Source organism: Aotus nancymaae, unplaced genomic scaffold (assembly GCF_030222135.1).
Source record: "Aotus nancymaae isolate 86718 unplaced genomic scaffold, 86718_ANA_hifiasm-v0.15.2.pri h1tg000059l, whole genome shotgun sequence".
In the NCBI taxonomy this organism is placed as follows: Eukaryota; Metazoa; Chordata; class Mammalia; order Primates; family Aotidae; genus Aotus; species Aotus nancymaae.
Window position 1 is genome coordinate 45,553,097 of NW_026988473.1, and position 20,478 is coordinate 45,573,574.

General features: G+C 36.6%; 1 protein-coding gene and 1 non-coding gene across 3 annotated transcripts in view; one reads left to right on the forward strand and one right to left on the reverse strand.

The window, feature by feature from the left end:
* Positions 1 to 20,478, forward strand: part of COPB1 (COPI coat complex subunit beta 1) — a 44,092-nt gene that overhangs the window by 3,476 nt on the left and 20,138 nt on the right. For both annotated transcript variants that reach the window (XM_012456599.2, XM_012456600.2), the window contains exons 3-14: positions 119 to 348; positions 748 to 917; positions 3,893 to 4,007; positions 6,351 to 6,443; positions 8,416 to 8,553; positions 11,754 to 11,873; positions 14,071 to 14,178; positions 14,263 to 14,409; positions 15,466 to 15,611; positions 17,756 to 17,852; positions 18,842 to 19,002; positions 20,166 to 20,286. In XM_012456599.2, the coding sequence (XP_012312022.1) occupies positions 119 to 348; positions 748 to 917; positions 3,893 to 4,007; positions 6,351 to 6,443; positions 8,416 to 8,553; positions 11,754 to 11,873; positions 14,071 to 14,178; positions 14,263 to 14,409; positions 15,466 to 15,611; positions 17,756 to 17,852; positions 18,842 to 19,002; positions 20,166 to 20,286 (1,646 nt within the window). The remainder of the gene's footprint in view (positions 1 to 118; positions 349 to 747; positions 918 to 3,892; positions 4,008 to 6,350; positions 6,444 to 8,415; positions 8,554 to 11,753; positions 11,874 to 14,070; positions 14,179 to 14,262; positions 14,410 to 15,465; positions 15,612 to 17,755; positions 17,853 to 18,841; positions 19,003 to 20,165; positions 20,287 to 20,478) is intronic.
* On the reverse strand, positions 16,199 to 16,260 carry LOC135270289 (U7 small nuclear RNA). Its single transcript, XR_010338450.1, has one exon. It is a non-coding gene; the product is annotated as a U7 small nuclear RNA (small nuclear RNA).

The following is a 20,478-nucleotide window of genomic DNA, read 5'->3' on the forward strand; positions in this document are numbered from 1 at the left end:
TTGCTGATAGCGAAGTAAGAAGGTACGTTTTATTTTGTTAATTGGTTTTAAATTTATGTGATGAATTTTCTTTACAAATAATTGTGTGTTTTTTTTTTTTTTTTAATTTTTGATTCAGAAAAAGGAGACGTAAAGTCAAAGACTGAAGCTTTGAAGAAAGTAATCATTATGATTCTGAATGGTGAAAAACTTCCTGGACTTCTGATGACCATCATTCGTTTTGTGCTACCTCTTCAGGATCACACTATCAAGAAATTACTTCTGGTATTTTGGGAAATTGTTCCTAAAACAACTCCAGATGGGAGACTTTTACATGAGATGATCCTTGTATGTGATGCATACAGAAAGGTAAACCAAATTATAATTATTTCTGAATATTGCTTTGAATTTAATTGTAAAATTGGTAGAATGGGCTTTGTTTTAATTTTTAAAATTGATTCTTTGATAAAATGTAAGTTGTAGAGATTTGGAATTAAAGTTGTAAAGAGTTATTGTAAAGTTTTATTGTCACTCTTTTCAGACATTTTCTATGCATTTTATGTGTATATATTAAAAAACAGAGACACATATGTAAGACATTGATGAGATAGGTAAAAATTTATTCAGTCAACAAGAATATGAAGGAAATTGGTAATCTAGGTCTTTATCAAGCTTATTTTGATTTTTTTCATTGGAGAGTTTTGCATTAAAATTTTCTTTTTGTAAAAAGCTGAAATTCAGCATTTCATATTTAAATTTTTATATCAGGATCTTCAACATCCTAATGAATTTATTCGAGGATCTACTCTTCGTTTTCTTTGCAAATTGAAAGAAGCAGAATTGCTAGAACCTTTAATGCCAGCTATTCGTGCATGTTTGGAGCATCGACACAGCTATGTTAGAAGAAATGCTGTTTTGGCCATCTATACCATCTATAGGTAAACAAAGATACTGCTTTGGCTTCGTTCTGTGAGGACTGTTTAGTCTTAATCTTTTAGACTAGTGGTTCCAAAGTGGTTGCTTACAGACTGAATGTAGCTTGGAGATATGTTTTGTTTGGCCAGCACTGTAAGTTTTCTTATTATCAATATTGAAAAGTCAAAAGATCTGGCAGCGCTGGCCTTAATTTCCACATGACAACATTCTGCTGAAATTGAATAACAGTAATCCCCATTAAATAAGTTATATACTTTCCAGTTTATGACAGTGCCTATCATTCTCAACCATATTACTCCAAGCCACTTTATATGTTCACTTGCTTAGTCTCTATAGGCTTTGAAATTTTGACATTGTTTTAGAAATCTTTTTGTGGAATGTTGATGTTTTCTTTTTACCATTAGAAGCTTTGAGGGGAGAACTTTTTAAATGAGAAGGGCTACAGTTCTGATTCCAATTCTTAGCTGAAGATTTTGGATTATTGTTTGTTTTTAATTTGTTTTGTTTTGAGATGGAGTTTCGCTCTTGTTGTTCAGACTGGAATGCAGTGGTGTGATCTCGGCTCACAGGAACTTCCGTCTCCCAGATTTAGGTGATTCTTCTGCCTCATCCTCCCAAGTAGCTGGGATTACAGGCACCCACCACCATGCCCAGCCAAATTTTGTTTTTTTTTTAGAGATGGAGTTTCACCATGTTGGCCAGGTTGGTCTTGAACTCCTGACCTCAAGTGATCCACTCACCACAGCCTCCCAAAGTGCTGGGATTATAGACATGGGCCACCATACATGGCTGATATTTTGGGTTTTTACCAATTTAAGGAACCAGTTAGATGAAGCTAGAATGCTAAGTTTTTACAGTCACAGGTGTCAATCCATTAAGAACTACAATGTCATTTTTTTGGCGGGGGATAGGAGGAGATGGAGTCTCACTCCATTGCCCAGACTAGAGTGTTGTGGTGCAATCTGAGCTTACTGCAACCTCCACCTCCTGGGTTCAAGCAATTCTCCTGCCTCAGCCTCAAGAGAAGCTGGGTCTACAGGAGGACGCCGCTATGCCCAGCTAATTTTTTTTTTTTGTATTTTAGTAGAGACAGGGTTTTACTATGTTGCCCAGGCTGGTCTCAGACTCCTGAGTTCAGGCAGTCTGCCTGCCTCGGCCTCCCAAAGTGCTAGTATTATAGGCATGAGCCACCGTGCCTGCTCTACAATGTAATTTGTATAAGCACCTTTGTACTTCAGTAGATTTGTTGGTTAAGGTATAATTTTAGGCCAGGCACAGTGGCTCACTCCTAATTGGGGAAGCCAAGGCGGGCGAATAACAAGGTCAGGAGATTGAGACCAGCACGGCCAACATAGTGAAACCCCATCTCTACTAAAAAAGAACTACAAAAAATTAGCCAGGCATGGTGGCACATGCTGGTAATCGCAGCTACTCGGGAGGCTGAGGCAGAAGAATTGCTTGAACCCGGGAGGCGGAGATTGCAGTGAGCCAAGATTGTACCATTTCTTTCTAGCCTGGGCAACAAGAGTGAAACTCCATCTCAAAAAAAAAAAGATATAATTTTATAGTTATTTTACTATTAGATTTTGTCTGTTAAGGCAAGTGGTATTCTGGTTAATAATGTAGATTAGTTCCTTTAATGTTCCCATACAGACTACACAAATTTTAGAATTTAAACTATAGTGCACATACAAAAATGAGGACATTTATAAGACAGTTGGAAATTTGAACACTGTCTATGTCATATTAAGAAATTATTAATTTTGTGAGGTATGATGAGGAATAGTTTTACAAGTAAAGAGTCCTTGATTTTAGAGAAACCTACCAGTATATTTACAGAAGAAAGGATACATTGCCTGTGATTTACTTCAAAATAATATGAAAAGAGGGAAATTTGACAAGGATATAGATGAAACAAAACTAGCTATGAATTAACAATTGTTGAAGCAAGGTGATGGATTTCATTAAGCTAATGTTCACTGTTCTCTATACTAATATTTCTAAATTCCCAGAAGAAGAGGCAAGTCTGTAAATATACAGCACAACTAATAAAATTCAAGGGACTATTTTTTTCCTGTTAATGTAATTCTTACTATATTGATATGCTCAAAATGTATGTATAACAGCCAGGTGCAGTGGCTCACGCCTGTAATCCCAGCACTTTGGGAGGCCATGGCAGGCAGATCACAAGGTCAGGAGTTTGAGACCAGCCTGGCCTATATGGTGAAACCCCATCTCTACTAAAAATACAAAAATTAGCCAGGCATGGTGGCAGGCACCTGTAGTCCTAGCTACTCGGGAGGCTAAAGCAGGAGAATCACTTGAACCCAGGAATTGGAAATTGCAGTGAGCTGAGGTCATGCCACTGCATTCCAGCCTGGGCAACAGAGCGAGACTCTGAAAAAAAAAAATGTGTGTACAACAGTTATTAGAGATACTAGTTAACAGACAGCATGTTGAATAAATCAGCTTTTTCTATATTGAATTAGAAAACATATAATTCGATAACTTAATAGGTGAAGATGTAACTTTGTGTTCCCTTCGCCCAATTCTAGTTAATTTAAAGTTTCAAAAAGCAGACTGGGTGTGGTGGCTGATGTCTGTAATCCCAGCACTTTGGGAGGCTGAGGCAGGTGGATCACTTGAGGTCAGGAGTATGAGACCAGCTGCCTGGCCAATATGGCAAAATCCCGTCTTTACTTAAAAAAACACAAAAATTAGCCAGCCGTGATGGTACATGCCTGTAGTCGCAGCTACTCAGGAGACTGAGGCAGGAGAATCCCTTGATCTGGGAGGCGGAGATTGCAGTAAGCCAATGTCACTCCACTGCACTCCAGCCAAAAAAAAGTCTTAAAAAGCATAAGAATCATTTATGTTGTAAAGTTTGATTAAATTTAACTTTGGTATTGTCCAGAGAGTTACTATAATAGTAAAGTAGGTTTTTATTAAATATGGATGTTACCTGTTTTATTTAAAGAAATTTTGAACATCTTATACCTGATGCTCCTGAACTGATACATGATTTTCTGGTGAATGAGAAGGATGCAAGTTGCAAAAGGAATGCATTTATGATGCTAATTCATGCAGATCAGGTGAAGTACTTTTTAAAAAATACTTTTTTAACTGTATTTAAGTGAGAAAATTATTACATAGGCTTAATCATGATTTTAGTCAGTAATTTTGTTTATAGTTCATGTGGTTTGTATAGTTTGATATTTTTAGATTTTTGGACTTGTATAAAAATACATTTTTTTCTTAACCTTTCTCTAAAATGATGCATATGTATGCATTCTTTTTTTCAATTAAACATTGAAGAGGCATTTTAGAACAACCACCTTACAGTTTTTAAAAATTAAAATTATTATGACTGTGTGCTATGGTCCTCTATTTTGGGGCTTTGGTTGCCTGTTCTTTCTTATGTTAGTATAGATCTAAAATTGTTTAGTAGAGAAAAGCAGTAGCTTTGCATAGGTACACCCTTAGCCTTGCCTGTGGAAATAGGGTGGCTTTTGGTGTAGATGTGTATCCTGTTAGACTCTTCAATTTTCATACGTGAGTGCCAACCCTACATCCTGGTCTGCTGGCAGTTAAAGTATATGGATCTACTTTTGGTTAGCAGTTACTCTGTACGCCTTGATGCCATCTAATCTTGAAATTTTTTAGCCAGTATTTATCACCAAAATATGGGCAGCGATATGCATGAAGACTGAAAAATATGGAGTCCTTCCATTCCTCTGAAATCTAGATACTGTCACTTTTTTCCCCCCAGATCTTCCTTTAATGGATTCTCCCCTAATTATTTAAAATTGTGGTAACATACACATAACAAAAAAATTTACCATCTTAACCATTTTTAAGTGTTCAGGTCAGTGATTTTAAGTACATTTATAATGTCGTAGAACTATTACTACATTCTATCCCGTAATTTTTTTGTCTTGCAACACTGAAACTCTGTACCCATTAAAAAATAACTCCCCATAGCCAGGCGTGGTGGCTCATGCCTGTAATCCTAGTACTTTGGGAGGCCGAGGCAGGCGGATCGCCTGAGATCAGAAGCTCAACCAGCTTGCCCAACATGGTGAAACCCCATCTCTACTAAAAATACAAAAATTAGCCAGGCCTGGTGGCAGGCGCCTGTAATTCCAGCTACTCGGGAAGCTAAGGCAGGAGAATCGCTTGAACCCAGGAGGCGGAGGTTGCAGTGAGCTGAGATTGCGCCATTGTTCTCCAGCCTGGGTGACAAGAGTTAGATTTGGTCTCAAAAAAAAAAAAAAACTCCCCGTTACCACTTCCTCTCCGTCCCTGGCAACCACCATTTTACTTTCTGTCTCTGTGATTTTGACTACACTAAGTATTCCATATAAGTAGAATCATACAGTATTTGTCCTTTTGTGACTGGCTTATTTTACTTAGCATAATGTCTTCAAGGTTCATTTATTGGCGTGTGTTGGAATTTCTTTCCTTTTTAAGGCTAAGTAATATCCCATTGTAAATATATGCCTCATTGTGTTCACTTGTTCATCCATTGGTGGACACTTGGGTTGCTTCAACCTTTTAGCTATTGTGAATAATGCTGCTGTGAACATAGATGTACGCATATATGTTTGAGACTTTGTTTTCTGTTCCTGTGGGTATATACCCAGAAGTGGAATTACTGGATATACAGTGATTCTATTTTTAATTTTTTTAGGAACTGCCATACTGTTTTCCACAGCAGCTGTACCATTTTACATTCCCATTGGTAGTGCACAAGGATTCCAACTTCTCCACATCCTTGCCAGCACTTATTATTTTTTGTGTTTTTTTAAATAGTAGCCATGTTAATGAGCACGTGAAGTGGTATTCGATATTGTCATTTTGTCTTCCTAAACAAGATTGTGAAAGCTGCTTATATGAGCCACAGTGTTTTGTCCTCTTGTGTAATTGGTTTTACTATCCAGTGCTTTTGGCATTATGCTGTTAACCTACATTGAGGGACATAATCAGAAATAGTCCAATAAAATTTATTGATACTTTACTGGAGAGATGTTTTCAACATCATAGTTCTCTATATCACAGTGTCCGATATATGATAACACATAGGAGATTTTTCTTTTAGGTCTCAGTAATAGGAATAACTATATACCTAAGCAACTGATTTTGATTGTACAGATACCCTGAATCCCATAACACATAGTGTTTTCCCTCTTTGGTTTAGCTGCTAGAAAATCAGACCCCAGGCTTGTGGCTCATTTCCAGAAAATATATTTAACTTTATGTCTTTTATATGTTAACTTTATTCTTGGTTTCTTCTTTATTTTCTAAATTAATTTCTCTTTGCCCTGATCTCCTCATTTGTTTTATATTGAGTTGTAATGTGTATATATTTTTTAAGATGCATTAAGTCCTTCTATTGAATGAGGTGGAGTATGATAAATATATTCTTATTTTTTTAGGATCGAGCTTTGGATTACTTAAGTACTTGTATTGATCAAGTTCAAACATTTGGAGATATTCTGCAGTTGGTTATTGTTGAACTGATTTATAAGGTAAGAATGATAATCTATGATGAGTAAAATAAACTCAGCAGTTTAAGACAGTTTAAGGGTTAGTTTCTTTCTGGGATGATAATTACTAGGATAATATATTTCAATAGTATAAATATTTTATAGCATAGCCTATTAAAGTTTTTTTTTCTTTTACTTTGGTTTATTGTATTTTCCAGGTAGAATACTTGCTTGTATCCTTTCTAAACCTCCATAAAGATTTCAATGAAAATCTGTAGCTTGAGCCAGTATAGCTACAAATAAATCATTGTGAACTTCCCAGTCACTGAATAGATTATGAATTAGGCTTTAGAATAAAATTCAAGATTTTCTTGAGCATTTATCAGACTACTCAAATCAAGCAAAAAAAGGCCTTAAATACTTGTTGTGTTCCCTGTTTGAAAAAGAGAGTAGAAAAACTTTAAATACATTAATATGACATTGTAAGCCATTGACAGGAAATCTAAAACCAGTTAAGAATTTTGGATTTTTAAATGAAGTACTATATTGGCAATACTTTTAATATGATACATTCTTTGAAAGAGCTGATTACAATGTAAATGTTCTGATAAAAGGTACAGTAAGATTCAACTTTGCTATTGATCCATTGGAGGCCAAAAAAATGTAGGTCCAGAATGGCTTTATTAAATACTATGGTCAAAACACCTATGGTAGACACTACTAACTGATTATAGCTGTCTTTGCTTCTGTAAGAAAGGGGCTCCTCTTAACACAAGATACCAGGATTTTGGAAATTTAAGATGAAACTAAGACTATAAATATATAGTTCTTTTTTTTTTTTTTTTTTAGGTGGAGTCTCACTCTGTTGCCCAGGCTGGAGTGCAGTGGCGCGATCTCAGCTCACTGCAGCCTCTACCTCCTGGGCTCAAGCGATTCTCCTGCCTCAGCCTCCTGAGTAGCTGGGATTACAAGTGCGCACCACCACGTCCGGCTAATTTTTGTATTTTTAGTAGAGACGAGGTTTCACCACATTGGCCAGGCTGGTCTCAAACTCCTGACCTCGTGATCTACCTACCTTAGCCACCCAAAGTGCTGGGATTACAGGCGTGAGCCACCACATCTAGCCTATAGTTCTTTTTAATTCATGTATGTAGTTTAGGATGCCACTGAGGTTCTCAAAATTAGCAGTTCTCTGCTATCTAATGACTTGTTTAGTAGGGTCCATGTTATAGTAAATGGGGATAGCTTTTAAGTCATGTTCATGTGATAGAGATTTGACTATATATATTTTAGGAAAATCTAATGCGAATACTGACTTCAAAAGAGAAATAAGGGACATTTGCTTCACAAGTAAAGGTATCAGGATGCATTTAGAATGGGATAGAAATTTGTAGTTTTCTCTCCAGTATTGAGTATCATCTCAAATAAGAAGAAGTAGTACTTAGGGAAACTATGTTATCTTTCTTGCTTGAAAAACTGGTATTTTGCTTTTATTAGCTATTGAGATTTATATCGTCATCATGTTTTTCTTTGGCATCCAGAATAAAAATTTAGGACCAAATTTAATATCCTGTGACAGTACCCATATTAGTGTACTGTGTTAATATGTCCTTGCTTTTGTTACTTTACATTTTCTTTTTCTCTTTCACTGTGTATAGCATACAAATATATTAAGCCATCAGAAAACCTTTTGTGAAACATTAAAAATATAAATTATGATAAGATGAATAAATGAGTGAGTAGCTGTAAAAATTACTTTGTTCACACCATCCTATCTGGTAAAACCATTTCTTATCTATGTTTTTGTTGGCATCTAACTTCTTTCTGAAATTACCAATGTTATGTCATAGTGCCTCATCCTATGTTGGCTGACATTTTCATCTGTCCTCATAAGACTGTTCTTAGCTTTGAGATTGAGAAAACTAGCATCCCATAAGCTGACATCCATAAAAAAATTCCATTTGAAAACCAGCATTCCTGAAATAAGTTGAAGTCTTAATGTTTTCTTCTCTAGGTCTGTCATGCTAACCCATCAGAAAGAGCTCGTTTCATTCGCTGCATCTATAACTTATTACAGTCATCCAGCCCTGCTGTAAAATATGAAGCTGCTGGGACATTAGTGACACTCTCTAGTGCACCAACTGCAATCAAGGTACTGTGATTCCTTTTGGGGCCAGATTAGATGATAGATTTTCTGTCTTAGCACTCATGATTTAGTGACATTGCAATTTACTGTGTGGTTATATGGCACAGAGAAAACAACTACAAATTTTATAAAACGATTTGATGCCTTATGTTGTCCAATCTTCCCTTCTTCCTTCCTGCTTTCATACACACATATAGATGCAGACAGTGAATGAGAGTACAGTTAACCCTTGACAACACAGTTTCAAACTGTACAGGTCCACTTACATGTGGACTTTTTTTCCACCTCTGCTGTTCCTGTGATAGCAAGACCAATCCCTCCTCTTCCTCTTCTTCCCCCTCCTCCTCAGCTTACTGTGTAAAGAAGTTGGGGATGAAGACCTTTATGGTGATCTAGTTCCTCTTAATGAATAGTAAATAATTTCCTTATGATTTTTTTAACATATTCTTTTTTCTAGCTTACTTTATTGTAAGAATACACTATATAAATAATACATTTAACATACAAAATATATTTTAATCAACTGTGTTATTGGTAAGACTTCTGGCCAACAGTAGTTTATTAGTAGTTAAGTTTTTGGGGAGTCAAAAGTTGCATGTGTGGCGGGGTGCAGAGGCTGACACCTAAAATCCCAGCAGTTTGGGAGGCCAAGCTGGGAGGATTACTTAAAACCAGGAGTTTGAGGGCCGGGCGCAGTGGCTCACGCCTATAATCCCAGCACTTTGGGAGGCCAAGGCGGGTGGATCACAAGGTCAAGAGATCGAGACCATCCTGGTCAACATGGTGAAACCCCGTCTCTCCTAAAAATACAAAAAATTAGCTGGGTATGGTGGCGCGTGCCTGTAATCCCAGCTACTCAGGAGGCTGAGGCAAGAGAATTGCCTGAACCCAGGAGGCGGAGGTTGCAGTGAGCCGAGATCGCGCCATTGCACTCCAGCCTGGGTAACAAGAGCGAAACTCTGTCTCAAAAAAAAAAAAAAAAAAAAAAAAAAAAAAAAAAACCAGGAGTTTGAGACCAACCCAGGCAACAAAGAGAGACACTTTCTGTAGAGAACATTTTTTAAAAAATTAGCTGATTCTAGGTGTGGTGGTGCATGCCTGGAGTCCCAGTACTTTGGGAGGCCGAGGTGGAATGATGGTTTGAGGCCAGGTGTTTGAGGTTGCAGTGAGCTATGGTGGTGCCACTGCACTCCAGCCTAGGTGACAGAGCAAGATGAAAAACAATATAAATTAACTGGGCGTGGTGGCGTTTGCCTATAGTCCCAGCTATTCTGAAGGCTGAGGCAGGAGGATAGCTTGAGCCTAGGAGGTTAAGACTGCAGTGAACTATGATTACTCCAGCCTAGGTGAAAGAGCAAGACCCTGTCTCTAAAAAGTAAAAAATAAAAGATAAATGTTACATGTATATTTTAAGTTCTAATGAGTGTTTTCAATAATAGAATATTACCTTACTCTAATTTAGTCTATCAAGACTGTGTCAGCAACCCCTAGTCTATTCAGGGAATGAGCTGTTCTAAAAACCAAATTGTTTAAATTGGAGAAGTTACTGCTTTACCCTCCAAAACTTGAAATTCTTTTTAATTTTTAATTTTGAAATAATTTTAAACTTACAGAAAAATTGCAAACATAGGACAGAGTTCTTATATATTCTTCACCCAGCCTTTCTCATATATTCACATCTTTTATAATCATTGTATAATTGTCAAAACTACAAAATTAACATTAGAGCAATATTGTTAACCAAACTACAGGCTTTATTCACATTTCATCAGTTTTCCCACTGATGCCCTTTTTTTGTTCCAGGATCTAATCTAGGATCCTATATTGCATTTAGTGGTCATATCATAGTCTCCTCCGATCTTTGATAGTTCTTAGATGTTGGTTATTTTTCATGACCTTGACGCATTTGAAAAATACTGACTGGTTTGTTTGTAAAAATATTCCTCATCTTGGGTTTGTCTGATGTTTTCTCAGATTGAGGTTGTACATTTTTGGAAAGAATATCACAGAAATAATGTGTCCTTTTCAAGGAGTACATTATATCTATATATTATTTTTTATTTTTTTGAGCCAGAGTCTCACTCTGTCACCCAGGCTAGAGTGCAGTGGCACGATCTTGGCTCACTGCAACCTCCGCCTCCCGGGTTCAAGCAATTCTCCTGCCTCAGCCTCCCAAGAAGCTGGGACTACAGGCATGTGCCACCATGCCCAGCTAATTTTTTATATTTTTAGTAGAGATGGGGTTTCACTGTGTTATCCAGGATAGTCTCAATCTCCTGACCTCGTGATCTGCCCACCTTGGCCTCCCAAAGTGCTGGGATTACAGGCATGAGCCACCGCGCCTGGCCTATGATGTCTGTGTATCTTATTACTGGTGACGTGCTATCTGCCAGATCTTCCAGTTTTATGATTTCTTCTAGTGTAATTGGTAAACATTGTGCGGGGAGATACTTTGAAACTATGCAAATGTACTGTTGTTCCTCAAATTCACTCCTACTTATTTTAGCATCCATCAGTGGATTTTCTTAAAACAATTATTACTGTGGTATTCTAATGGTGGTTTTCTATTTCTCTCATGCAATACTTACTAATTGGAATTCTTAGGCAAGGAAGGGCTGTTCTCCCTCCCTTCCTTTTCTTCCTTCTTTCTTCCTATCAGTATGGATATTCTATCATTCTAAAATACTTTACATATTTTTAGTCTTATTAATAATTATTTTAAATACTAAAACATTTTAATAACTCTGGGTGATATTTATATTCTAGTTTTTTCTGTCCAGCAATGCAGATGAGTTAGACTTTGCCTCTAAACTAAAATATGCTTAATAGATGTACTTCTTGGGATTCTTTTCCTGCTTTTCTCTGGCTTGTTCCTTAGTTTCAACCCTTAATTTTTGGCTGTTAGTATTTCTACCTGTAGCAGCCCTTTTTCATCCTTTTAATTTGTAATGCTTCTAATCTTCTGTAAGTTTGAAAACTAACAAGGGACTAGAGGAACCTATTCCTCAGAACAAAATGCATAAACCCTAGTACAGGGATTAATGAGTGTATTTGGCTTCATGGGACACTGTGTGTGTGTGTGTGTGTGTGTGTGTGTGTGTGTGTGTGTGTATGTGTTTGCACATGTTCACGTGCATGCTTATTTTCAGATTTTATGTTTATAATAGATGAATAACTTCTTAAAATGTATTTCTTTTTTTATATAGGCCGCTGCTCAGTGTTACATTGATTTAATTATTAAGGAGAGTGACAACAATGTAAAACTCATAGTTCTAGATCGCTTGATAGAGTTAAAAGAGCATCCTGCTCATGAACGAGTACTACAGGTAAGAGTTATCTGAAACAGAGAGATCCTAAATAAAATATTTTTCAAATTTAGGTCATTCTCAAACTTCGCCCATCTTGGTTAACCTAAATGCTTGAAAACTGAGCAGTTTACAGTTTGATCAGCTGAAGTGTAACTATTGAGTCATCACTGCTTTTTGGGGTATTACCTTTACCATAAAAAATATTCTAAAATGGCTGGGCACGGTGGCTCATGCCTGTAATCCCAGCACTTTGGGAGGCCGAAGCGGGTGGATCAGGAGTTCGAGACCAGCCTGACCATAGTGTAACCCAGTCTGTACTAAAAATACAAAAATTAGCTGTGTGTGGTGGGGTGCACCTGGAATCCCAGCTACGTGGGAGGCTGAGGCAGGAGAATCACTTGAACCCAGGGGCGGAGGTTGCAATGAACCAAGATTGCGCCACTATACTCCAGCCTGGGCAACAGAGTGAGACTCTGTCTCAAAAAAAAAGAATTCTAAAATGAATCAGTATTATCTTTTTTATCTTTTCAGTTTGTACTGTATTGACTATTCTTTTTTTTTGGAGATGGAGTCTCGCTCTATTGTCCAGGCTGGGGTGCAGTTATGCCATCTCAGCTCACTGCTACCTCCAGCTCCTGGATTCAAGCAATTCTCCTGTCTCAGCCTCCTGAGTAGCTGGAACTACAGGCGCATGCTACCACCCCTGACCAATTTTTTATATTTTAGTAGAGAAGGTATTTCACTGTGTTACCCGGGCTGGTCTTGAACTCCTGAGCTCAGGCGTTCTGCCTGCCTTGGCCTCCCAAAGTGCTAGGATTACAGGTGTGAGCCACTACACCCAGCCTACTATTCTCAGCAATAGTGACATATACATTTTAATTTGAATATAATTTATATTTCTTGGAAAATCATTATGCCAATTGATTGAGAATAAAAGATGATCGGATTCTAGAAAGTTATCATCGTATTTGTTGAATCCATGAGAATAATAGTGGTTATAAAAATAAAACCCCATGACAAGTAAGTGCAATGCTGATCTTGGATCAGAACAAGAGCCACAACAAATTGCTATGAAGGACATTATTGGGACATATTGAGAAATATGAATATAGTGTGTATATTAATTAATAGTATTGATCAATGTTAAATTTTCTCATAATTATAATGTGGTTATCTAACAAATTATCCTTATCCTTGAGAGAGATACACTACAGTGATTAGCAGTAAAGAGCAAATGTGGGCCGGGTATGGTGGGTCACACCTATAATCCCAGCACTTTGGGAGGCTGAGATGGGTGGATCACCTGAGATCAGGAGTTCAAGACCAGCCTGACCAAAATGGTGAAGCCCCGTCTCTATTAAATAGACAAAAATTAGCCAGGCGTGGTGGCATGCAACTGTAGTCCCAAGTATTCAGAAGGCTGGGATAGGAGAATTGCTTGAACCCAGGAGGCGGAGGTTGCAGTGAGCTAAGATCTTGCCACTGCACTCCAGCCTGGGCAACAGAGTGTGACTCCATCTCAAAAAAAAAAGAAAAGAGCAAATGTGGGAAAATATTAACTGGTAAATGTAGGTGAAGGATATACAGGAGTTTATTCTTAGAAGTTTTAGAGCTTTTTTATCAGTTTTTAATTGTCTTGCATCTTTTAAATGTTACATTTTTTTATGGAGCCAAATAATAATATCACACTTAACAAAATTGTTAATAATTTATTAGTGTTATCTAATACCACATCTGTATTTAGATTTTCCCAGTTATCCTAAAATCCCTTTTTGTTTAGTTTGTCCAGTTTGTGACCATATATCATATCTGGTGGTTATGCCCTTTCAGTCTGTTAATTTTGGACAATGTCTTTCTTTCATGACACTGATTTGTTGAAGAGACCAGACCAGTAATAATATAAAATGCCCCTCTTTATGGATGTCTATGGCTACTTTCTTATGCTTTTTAGCTTGTTCTATATTAACTGTAAGTTGGGGCTAAAGCTCGACAGAGTCAGAGTAGACATTGACAGTTTGAATGTGTCATGTACTATTATTTCATATTACAGTATATCAGGAGAGCCAAAATATCTAGTTTTTCCACCACTAGTGGTTTTATTATTGATTAAAGGATTAAAGTGATGATGGATAAAGCCCACCATTCTGCAGTGAAGACTTTCTTCTTATGACCAGAAAGTTCAATGTTAATTCTTGATTTTTTTGTCCTTTTTAAGGATCTGGTTATGGATATCCTAAGAGTATTGAGCACACCAGACTTAGAAGTACGAAAGAAAACTCTGCAGTTAGCACTGGATCTTGTCTCTTCTAGGAATGTTGAAGAGGTAAAACGAAATTCTGGCAGCGCTTTTTAAGCTACCAGGCCCAAATATGATGTAACTCTCACTTATTTTTACTTTGTTCCGTAGCTGGTTATTGTCCTGAAGAAGGAAGTGATAAAAACAAATAATGTGTCTGAGCATGAAGATACTGACAAATACAGACAACTCCTGGTGCGAACATTACATTCCTGTTCTGTCCGATTTCCAGATATGGCTGCAAATGTTATTCCTGTGGTATGTAATTCTGATGACTTTAATTTTGAAATTCTCTAAAAGAATTTTTTTAAAAAATCTAGGTATTTGACAGTCAAACTCCAGAAATCTCAACTGTCTGGAACCATTAAATCTCATGGTCAGGAGTGATCTTTATGTCTGCCTCTACCTTTAAGCTTAGAAGGATGAGGACTCTGACTTCTTTCATTTACGTATTCATCAAAAAAACAAAAACAGTGACTAAAGAAATAGCTTTGCATATTATTTTCATTGATGTTATGGTTACCTAAAGTAAAATTATGCTGTGTATATATTTTTCAGTAAGGCAAATAGATATTTATTTTAAATAGCTTTAGCTCTTAAAGGAATCAGTTATAGGAAAAATTCACGTACCTAGAAATATTTTGCTTTCTGTCACTATCAGGTAAGTGAGGTATGTTATTATAATTTGATTTTTGCCTTTGAACTCTGAGTGTTCTCTAAAATGATTTTACTTTTAGTTACAATTTAGGAGGATCTAATTAATTTATTTTGAGTTTTGAGTCTTTAGCCTATCTTTTATAGTGAATTTTATAATAAATTTTGTTGCACATAAAACAGGAAAGTCATTGTGACTTTGTTTACATAATAGTACTTGTCTCTCAATTTACATTTTGTTGTGTATTTGAAAATTACTAAGAATTTCAAGGGCCAGGCATGGCGGTTTATGTCTGTAATTCAAGCCCTTTGGGAGGGCTAGGCAAGAGGATTACTTGAGACCAGGAGTCCAAGACCAGCTAGGATAACATAGGGAGACCCTGCCTCTAAAAAAAAATAAAAAATATTAGCTAGGCATAGTGTCATGACTGAAATCCTAACTACTGGGGAGGCTGAGGCTGCTGGAGGACCACTTGAGTCCAGGAGTTCTAGGCTGCAGTGAGCTGTGATTGTGCCACTGTACTCCAGCCTGGGCAGCAGAGCAAGATCTTGTCTCTTAGAAAAAAAAAGAATTACATTCTTTATTAATTTATTTCTTGTCCTAGATAAGTTTTTTTTGGAAAATTGTTCGTTCCATTTTCTCTTTTTTTTTTCTTTTAGTTAATGGAATTTCTCAGTGACAATAATGAAGCAGCAGCTGCTGATGTCTTGGAGTTTGTTCGTGAAGCCATTCAGCGCTTTGATAACCTGAGAATGCTTATTGTTGAGAAGATGCTTGAAGTCTTTCATGCTATTAAATCTGTCAAGTAGGTTTAAAATACATTTAAATATAAGGTCAAGTAAGCATTTTATCAGTTTTTATCTTTAAGGGGTCAGTTGATAGAAAATAGAATGGAGAGAACGATCAAGCCAAAATATAACAAGTGTAACAACAAACATCACGCTACCCCCACTCTCAGTTAATCTATAATTTATGGCCTAAAATAAGTTTTTTAGGAGTGATTTAGCTCAGTGTCTCCATTTTTTATTATCTCTAAAACATTGTGAATCTTAAAGTAACTAAAGAGCATATTTTTTAATGGTGTCACTTTTTGGATATTACTATTATTTATATTTTCCTTTCACATTTAATGAAGAGAAAGATTGAAAATGCAACCTAAATCTATTCCTTCAGAGAGCCTTTGCTAATGAGAAAGGATTGTTGCATCTAAATTTTGCTTCATTTAAAGCATCTGATGGATAGTCTATAACAGACTTGAAGTATGTCTACTTAGGAAGGAAAGGACAAGTACAAGATTGTTTTATGATATGAAACTATATTTGTGGAAGTGAGCAGGATTTGCTTTCTTTGTAAGAAAAAAAATATATTAATGATTTTGTGTGTGTGTGTGTGAGTGGCTTTCTGGCAAATACTAGAAAGCCTGCTAAACAAATTCTAAAAGAGCTGTAACACTAAGGATTTGCTTTTGACAGCCATAATCTCTTAGAGCTTTGGTTTCTATAATTAATTTTTTTTGAATAAATTTAATTAAAATCTTAGGGGAAAGATGACTTGACTTTATTCAGTTTAACATTTTAAACTAAAGAATTGTTGGCTGGGTATGGTGCTCACACCTGTATTCCCAGCACTTTGGGAGGCCAAGATAGGAGGATTGCTGGATGTCAGGAGTTGGAGACCAGCCTGGGCAACATGGTGAGCTTTGTCTCTATATTTTTTAATCTAAATGAATGAATGGTTGCTTTCTTTACTATTATTTTTTGACTATTCCCTTGTACTTGTTTTGTATTCATTGTTTTATACATTGAAGAGGCACCTTGCCTCGTCTTTTCAGTGACTGAAAATAAAAAGTGAATTACTTTTACTTTAAAATAATATATTCTGGGTTTATTTGCTTTTTTACTTTATTTTATTTATTTTTTTTAGAGAGATGGTGTCTTGCTATGTTGCCCAGGCTGGTCTCAAACTCCTGGACTCAAGCAATCCTCCTACCTCAGCCTCCCCAAATGCTGGGATTACAGGTGTGAGCCACCTTACCTGACCATAAAATAATATATTTCTTATAGTAGTAAGCGATAAAGCCAAATTTACCCTCATTGTGTCCTAAATAATCACTTTTCTGGGAACATTTTGGTATTTTATTTTTACTGCTAGGTTTACCAGTTTTAGAATGTTCCTAATAATAATTAATAAGAACAGTTATTTTACTTTTAATCTTTATGATTTCTGGAGAGAACTGAAACCTACTTTTTGTTAATTTCTTTCAGAAATGTTTATGTAAAATACTTTAGAACTGCAGAATCTTGTTGTTTTTTGTTTTTTTGTTACTGGGACATATTCTCACTCTGTCACCCAGGCTGGAGTACAGTGGCGCAATCTCAACTCTTTGCAACCTCTGCCTCCTGGTTTAAGCAGTTCTTTTTTTCTTTTTTTGGAGACAGAGTCTTGCTCTGTCTCCCAGTGCCCAGGCCAGAGTGCAGTGGCATGATCTCGGCTCACTGCAACCTTCACCTCTCAGATTCAAGCTATTCTCCAGCCTCAGCCTTCTAAGTATCTGAGACTACAGGTGCGTGCCACTGTGTCCAGCTAATTTTTTTGTATTTTTAGTAGAGACCGGGTTTCACCATGTTGGCCAGGCTGGTCTCAAACTCCTGACCTCAGGTAATCCACCCACCTCAGCCTCCCAAAGTGCTGGGATTATAGGCATGAGCCACCACACCTGGCTGATTTTTGTATTTTTAATAGAGATGGGGTTTCACCATGTTGCCCAGACTGACCTTGAGCTCCTGGGCTCAAGTGGTCCCTGGCCTCGGCCTCCCAATGTGCTGGGAGTACAGGCGTGAGCCACCACGCCTGGCCCTTGTTTTTTATTTGAGCTTAAATTCACAAAGAAAGATCTCTGCTTCAAGATTGGTTTACCAAGTTCATATTTCAGCTCTTCTGCTGTCCTAGGATTTACCGAGGAGCATTATGGATCCTGGGAGAATACTGTAGTACCAAGGAAGACATTCAGAGTGTGATGACTGAGATCCGCAGGTCCCTTGGAGAGGTATGTTTTGCTTTAGTAAATGCTACTTTATATGGTAGTTTTTACTTTAGAAAATCTGACTTTTTTATGGTGATTTGCTTGTTTTTATTTACGTTATTTACACTTCTGGATTTTGTTTGAACAAAATGTTCTGTGTTTATTTAAAAAAAAAAGAAGCAGCTTGTAAAATTCTGCTTTAGCCTGTGTTCTGAAGAAAGAATGCCTTAGAGTAAGTCTGACTTTAGAATATTTATGTACTAAAACTGACAGTATTCTTCATCCTAACAACCTTATGGTAGAATAGAAAGAACAGTGGACTAATTGTCAGGAGACTTGGGTTCTAGTCATTGTTCTGTCGAATATAACCTTGAATATAAGTTCCTCAACCTAACTGGTTCCTGACCTTGAATATAAAAGTTCCTCAACCTAACTGGACATCAGTTTTTTCACCTATAAAATAAAGAAATTAAAATAGGTAATGATTAAACACTCTTAGTGCTCTTACATTAGATGATGGGCTGGTATTGAGTAATAAATATATAATAGCCATTCAGTTAATTTAAAAGATAGTTAATGAAATTATTGTGTACAAATAAGAAGGATTTTATTTTAGAAGGATGAGTACTGTTTTGGTTAAAATTTCAAGGAAGGGAATGAAGAAGAGGAATAAGGCTTAGTGAGCATATACTTTGTGTTAGACACTGTCAAATGCATTTTTCTGTTAGATAAAATGTGTGGAAAGAATTAAGATTTCCACTCAACAGATTAAGAAACTGAGGTCTAAAGTAGTAAGTGGCACGGAGAGAATTCAAACCCTGGAATATCTAACTCTAAAGCCCCTATTCTACCTACTACATTATCCTGGGAAGGAAAGAAATTGAAAGCAAAGTTCCCAGTTCCAAAAGTCCCATTAGGGTAATGCCTTTTTTAGAGAAATGATTGAATATTTAAATATAATTTTGTTTGCTGTTGATACTATTACTAAAATGATATTTCCAATTGACTTTTAGATCCCAATTGTAGAGTCAGAAATAAAGAAAGAAGCTGGCGAATTAAAACCTGAAGAAGAGATAACTGTGGGGCCAGTTCAGAAATTGGTTACTGAAATGGGTACCTATGCAACTCAGAGTGCCCTTAGCAGTTCTAGACCCACCAAGAAAGAGGAAGACAGGTAATTTAGGCATATATACCCTGCCAGCTGTACTACTTTTATTATTACTCTTGTATGTAAAACAGTCAAATGATTTCTTTCCTCTTTTTTTTGCAACCAAAATGAAAATCTTTACAGTTAAGGTACTTGAGAAGAGGAAGATGTTTGAGTTCTTCCCCCCAGGAACCGTACTGATAATCCTCTGTCCCTTTCAGTGTTTTTATGGAAATAACTGTTCTGTTTAAACTCAAATTATTTTTACTCAGGAAATGCTAAGTGGGTGAAACTGATGATATTTGGGTTTTATTGTTTATTAGCATCTGGAAACATTTTCAAGATTTTTCAGTTTCTAAATGATGGAATAAAATTGTGCATTTTTCTGTTAAGTAAATTTTAATGGTGAAAATGGTGAAATTTCTGTCTAAAATGTTGAATACCCACTGTATGCTAGGCATTGTGCAAAGTAGTTTGTCTCATACAGTCTTGATAATAGGCCTTTGAGATAAAATATATTACCTCCATTTTACGGAAGAGGAATTTGAGACTTACCGAATAAATAAATAGGTAAACTGGAATTTGGATGTATTTCATTAGCTGCAATTACATATGCCCTTAATTAAATATTTTCTCTTTCTGTATTCTGTTGGCTCTTGTGTCATTTGAAGGTAAGTTTTTTTGTTTTTTTTTTTTGTTTTTTTTTTTTTTTTGAGACAGAGTTTTGCTCTGTTGGCCAGGCTAGAGTTCAATGGTGTGATCTCGGCTCACTGCACCCTCTGTCTCCCGGCCTCAAGCAAATCTCCTGCCTCAACTTCCTGAGTAGCTGGGATTACAGGCATGTGCCACCATACCCAGTTAATTTTTGTATTTTTAGTAGAGACAGGGTTTCATGTTGGCTAGGCTGGTATCGAACTCCTGATCTCAGGTAATCCATCCGCCTCAGCCTCCCAAAGTGCTGGGATTATAGGCGTGAGCCATCACACCTGGCCAAAGATACATTTTAAAGTCATGTATTATTTTTCTTTTTCCTTTTTCCTTCTGGGAGCTAAGGAGTTAGTTAACTGAGGTATCCTTATCACTGAGGGATAGTAGTAAGAGTGTTTAATCAGAGTATATAAAACATTTATACAAAAGCTGCATGCTGCTTAACAAGTTGGTGGGTTTGATATTCCTTGATTGCTTTGTAGACCTCCCTTGAGAGGATTCCTTCTGGATGGAGATTTCTTTGTTGCTGCCTCCCTTGCCACAACTCTGACCAAGATTGCACTGCGCTATGTAGCTTTGGTTCAGGAGAAGAAAAAGCAAAATGTAAGTTCATTTATTGTACATTTACCCAACAACTAAATATTAAGTGCCTACTATATACATTGAACAGTGAGGGATGCAAAAATTAATACTAGGTTTCAATCATGAAAGAGTTTATGATTTAATAGTGGAAGTGGACACAGCAATATATTACTCTAAAATTGATAAAGTATATTCCTCTTCTGTTTGGGCTTT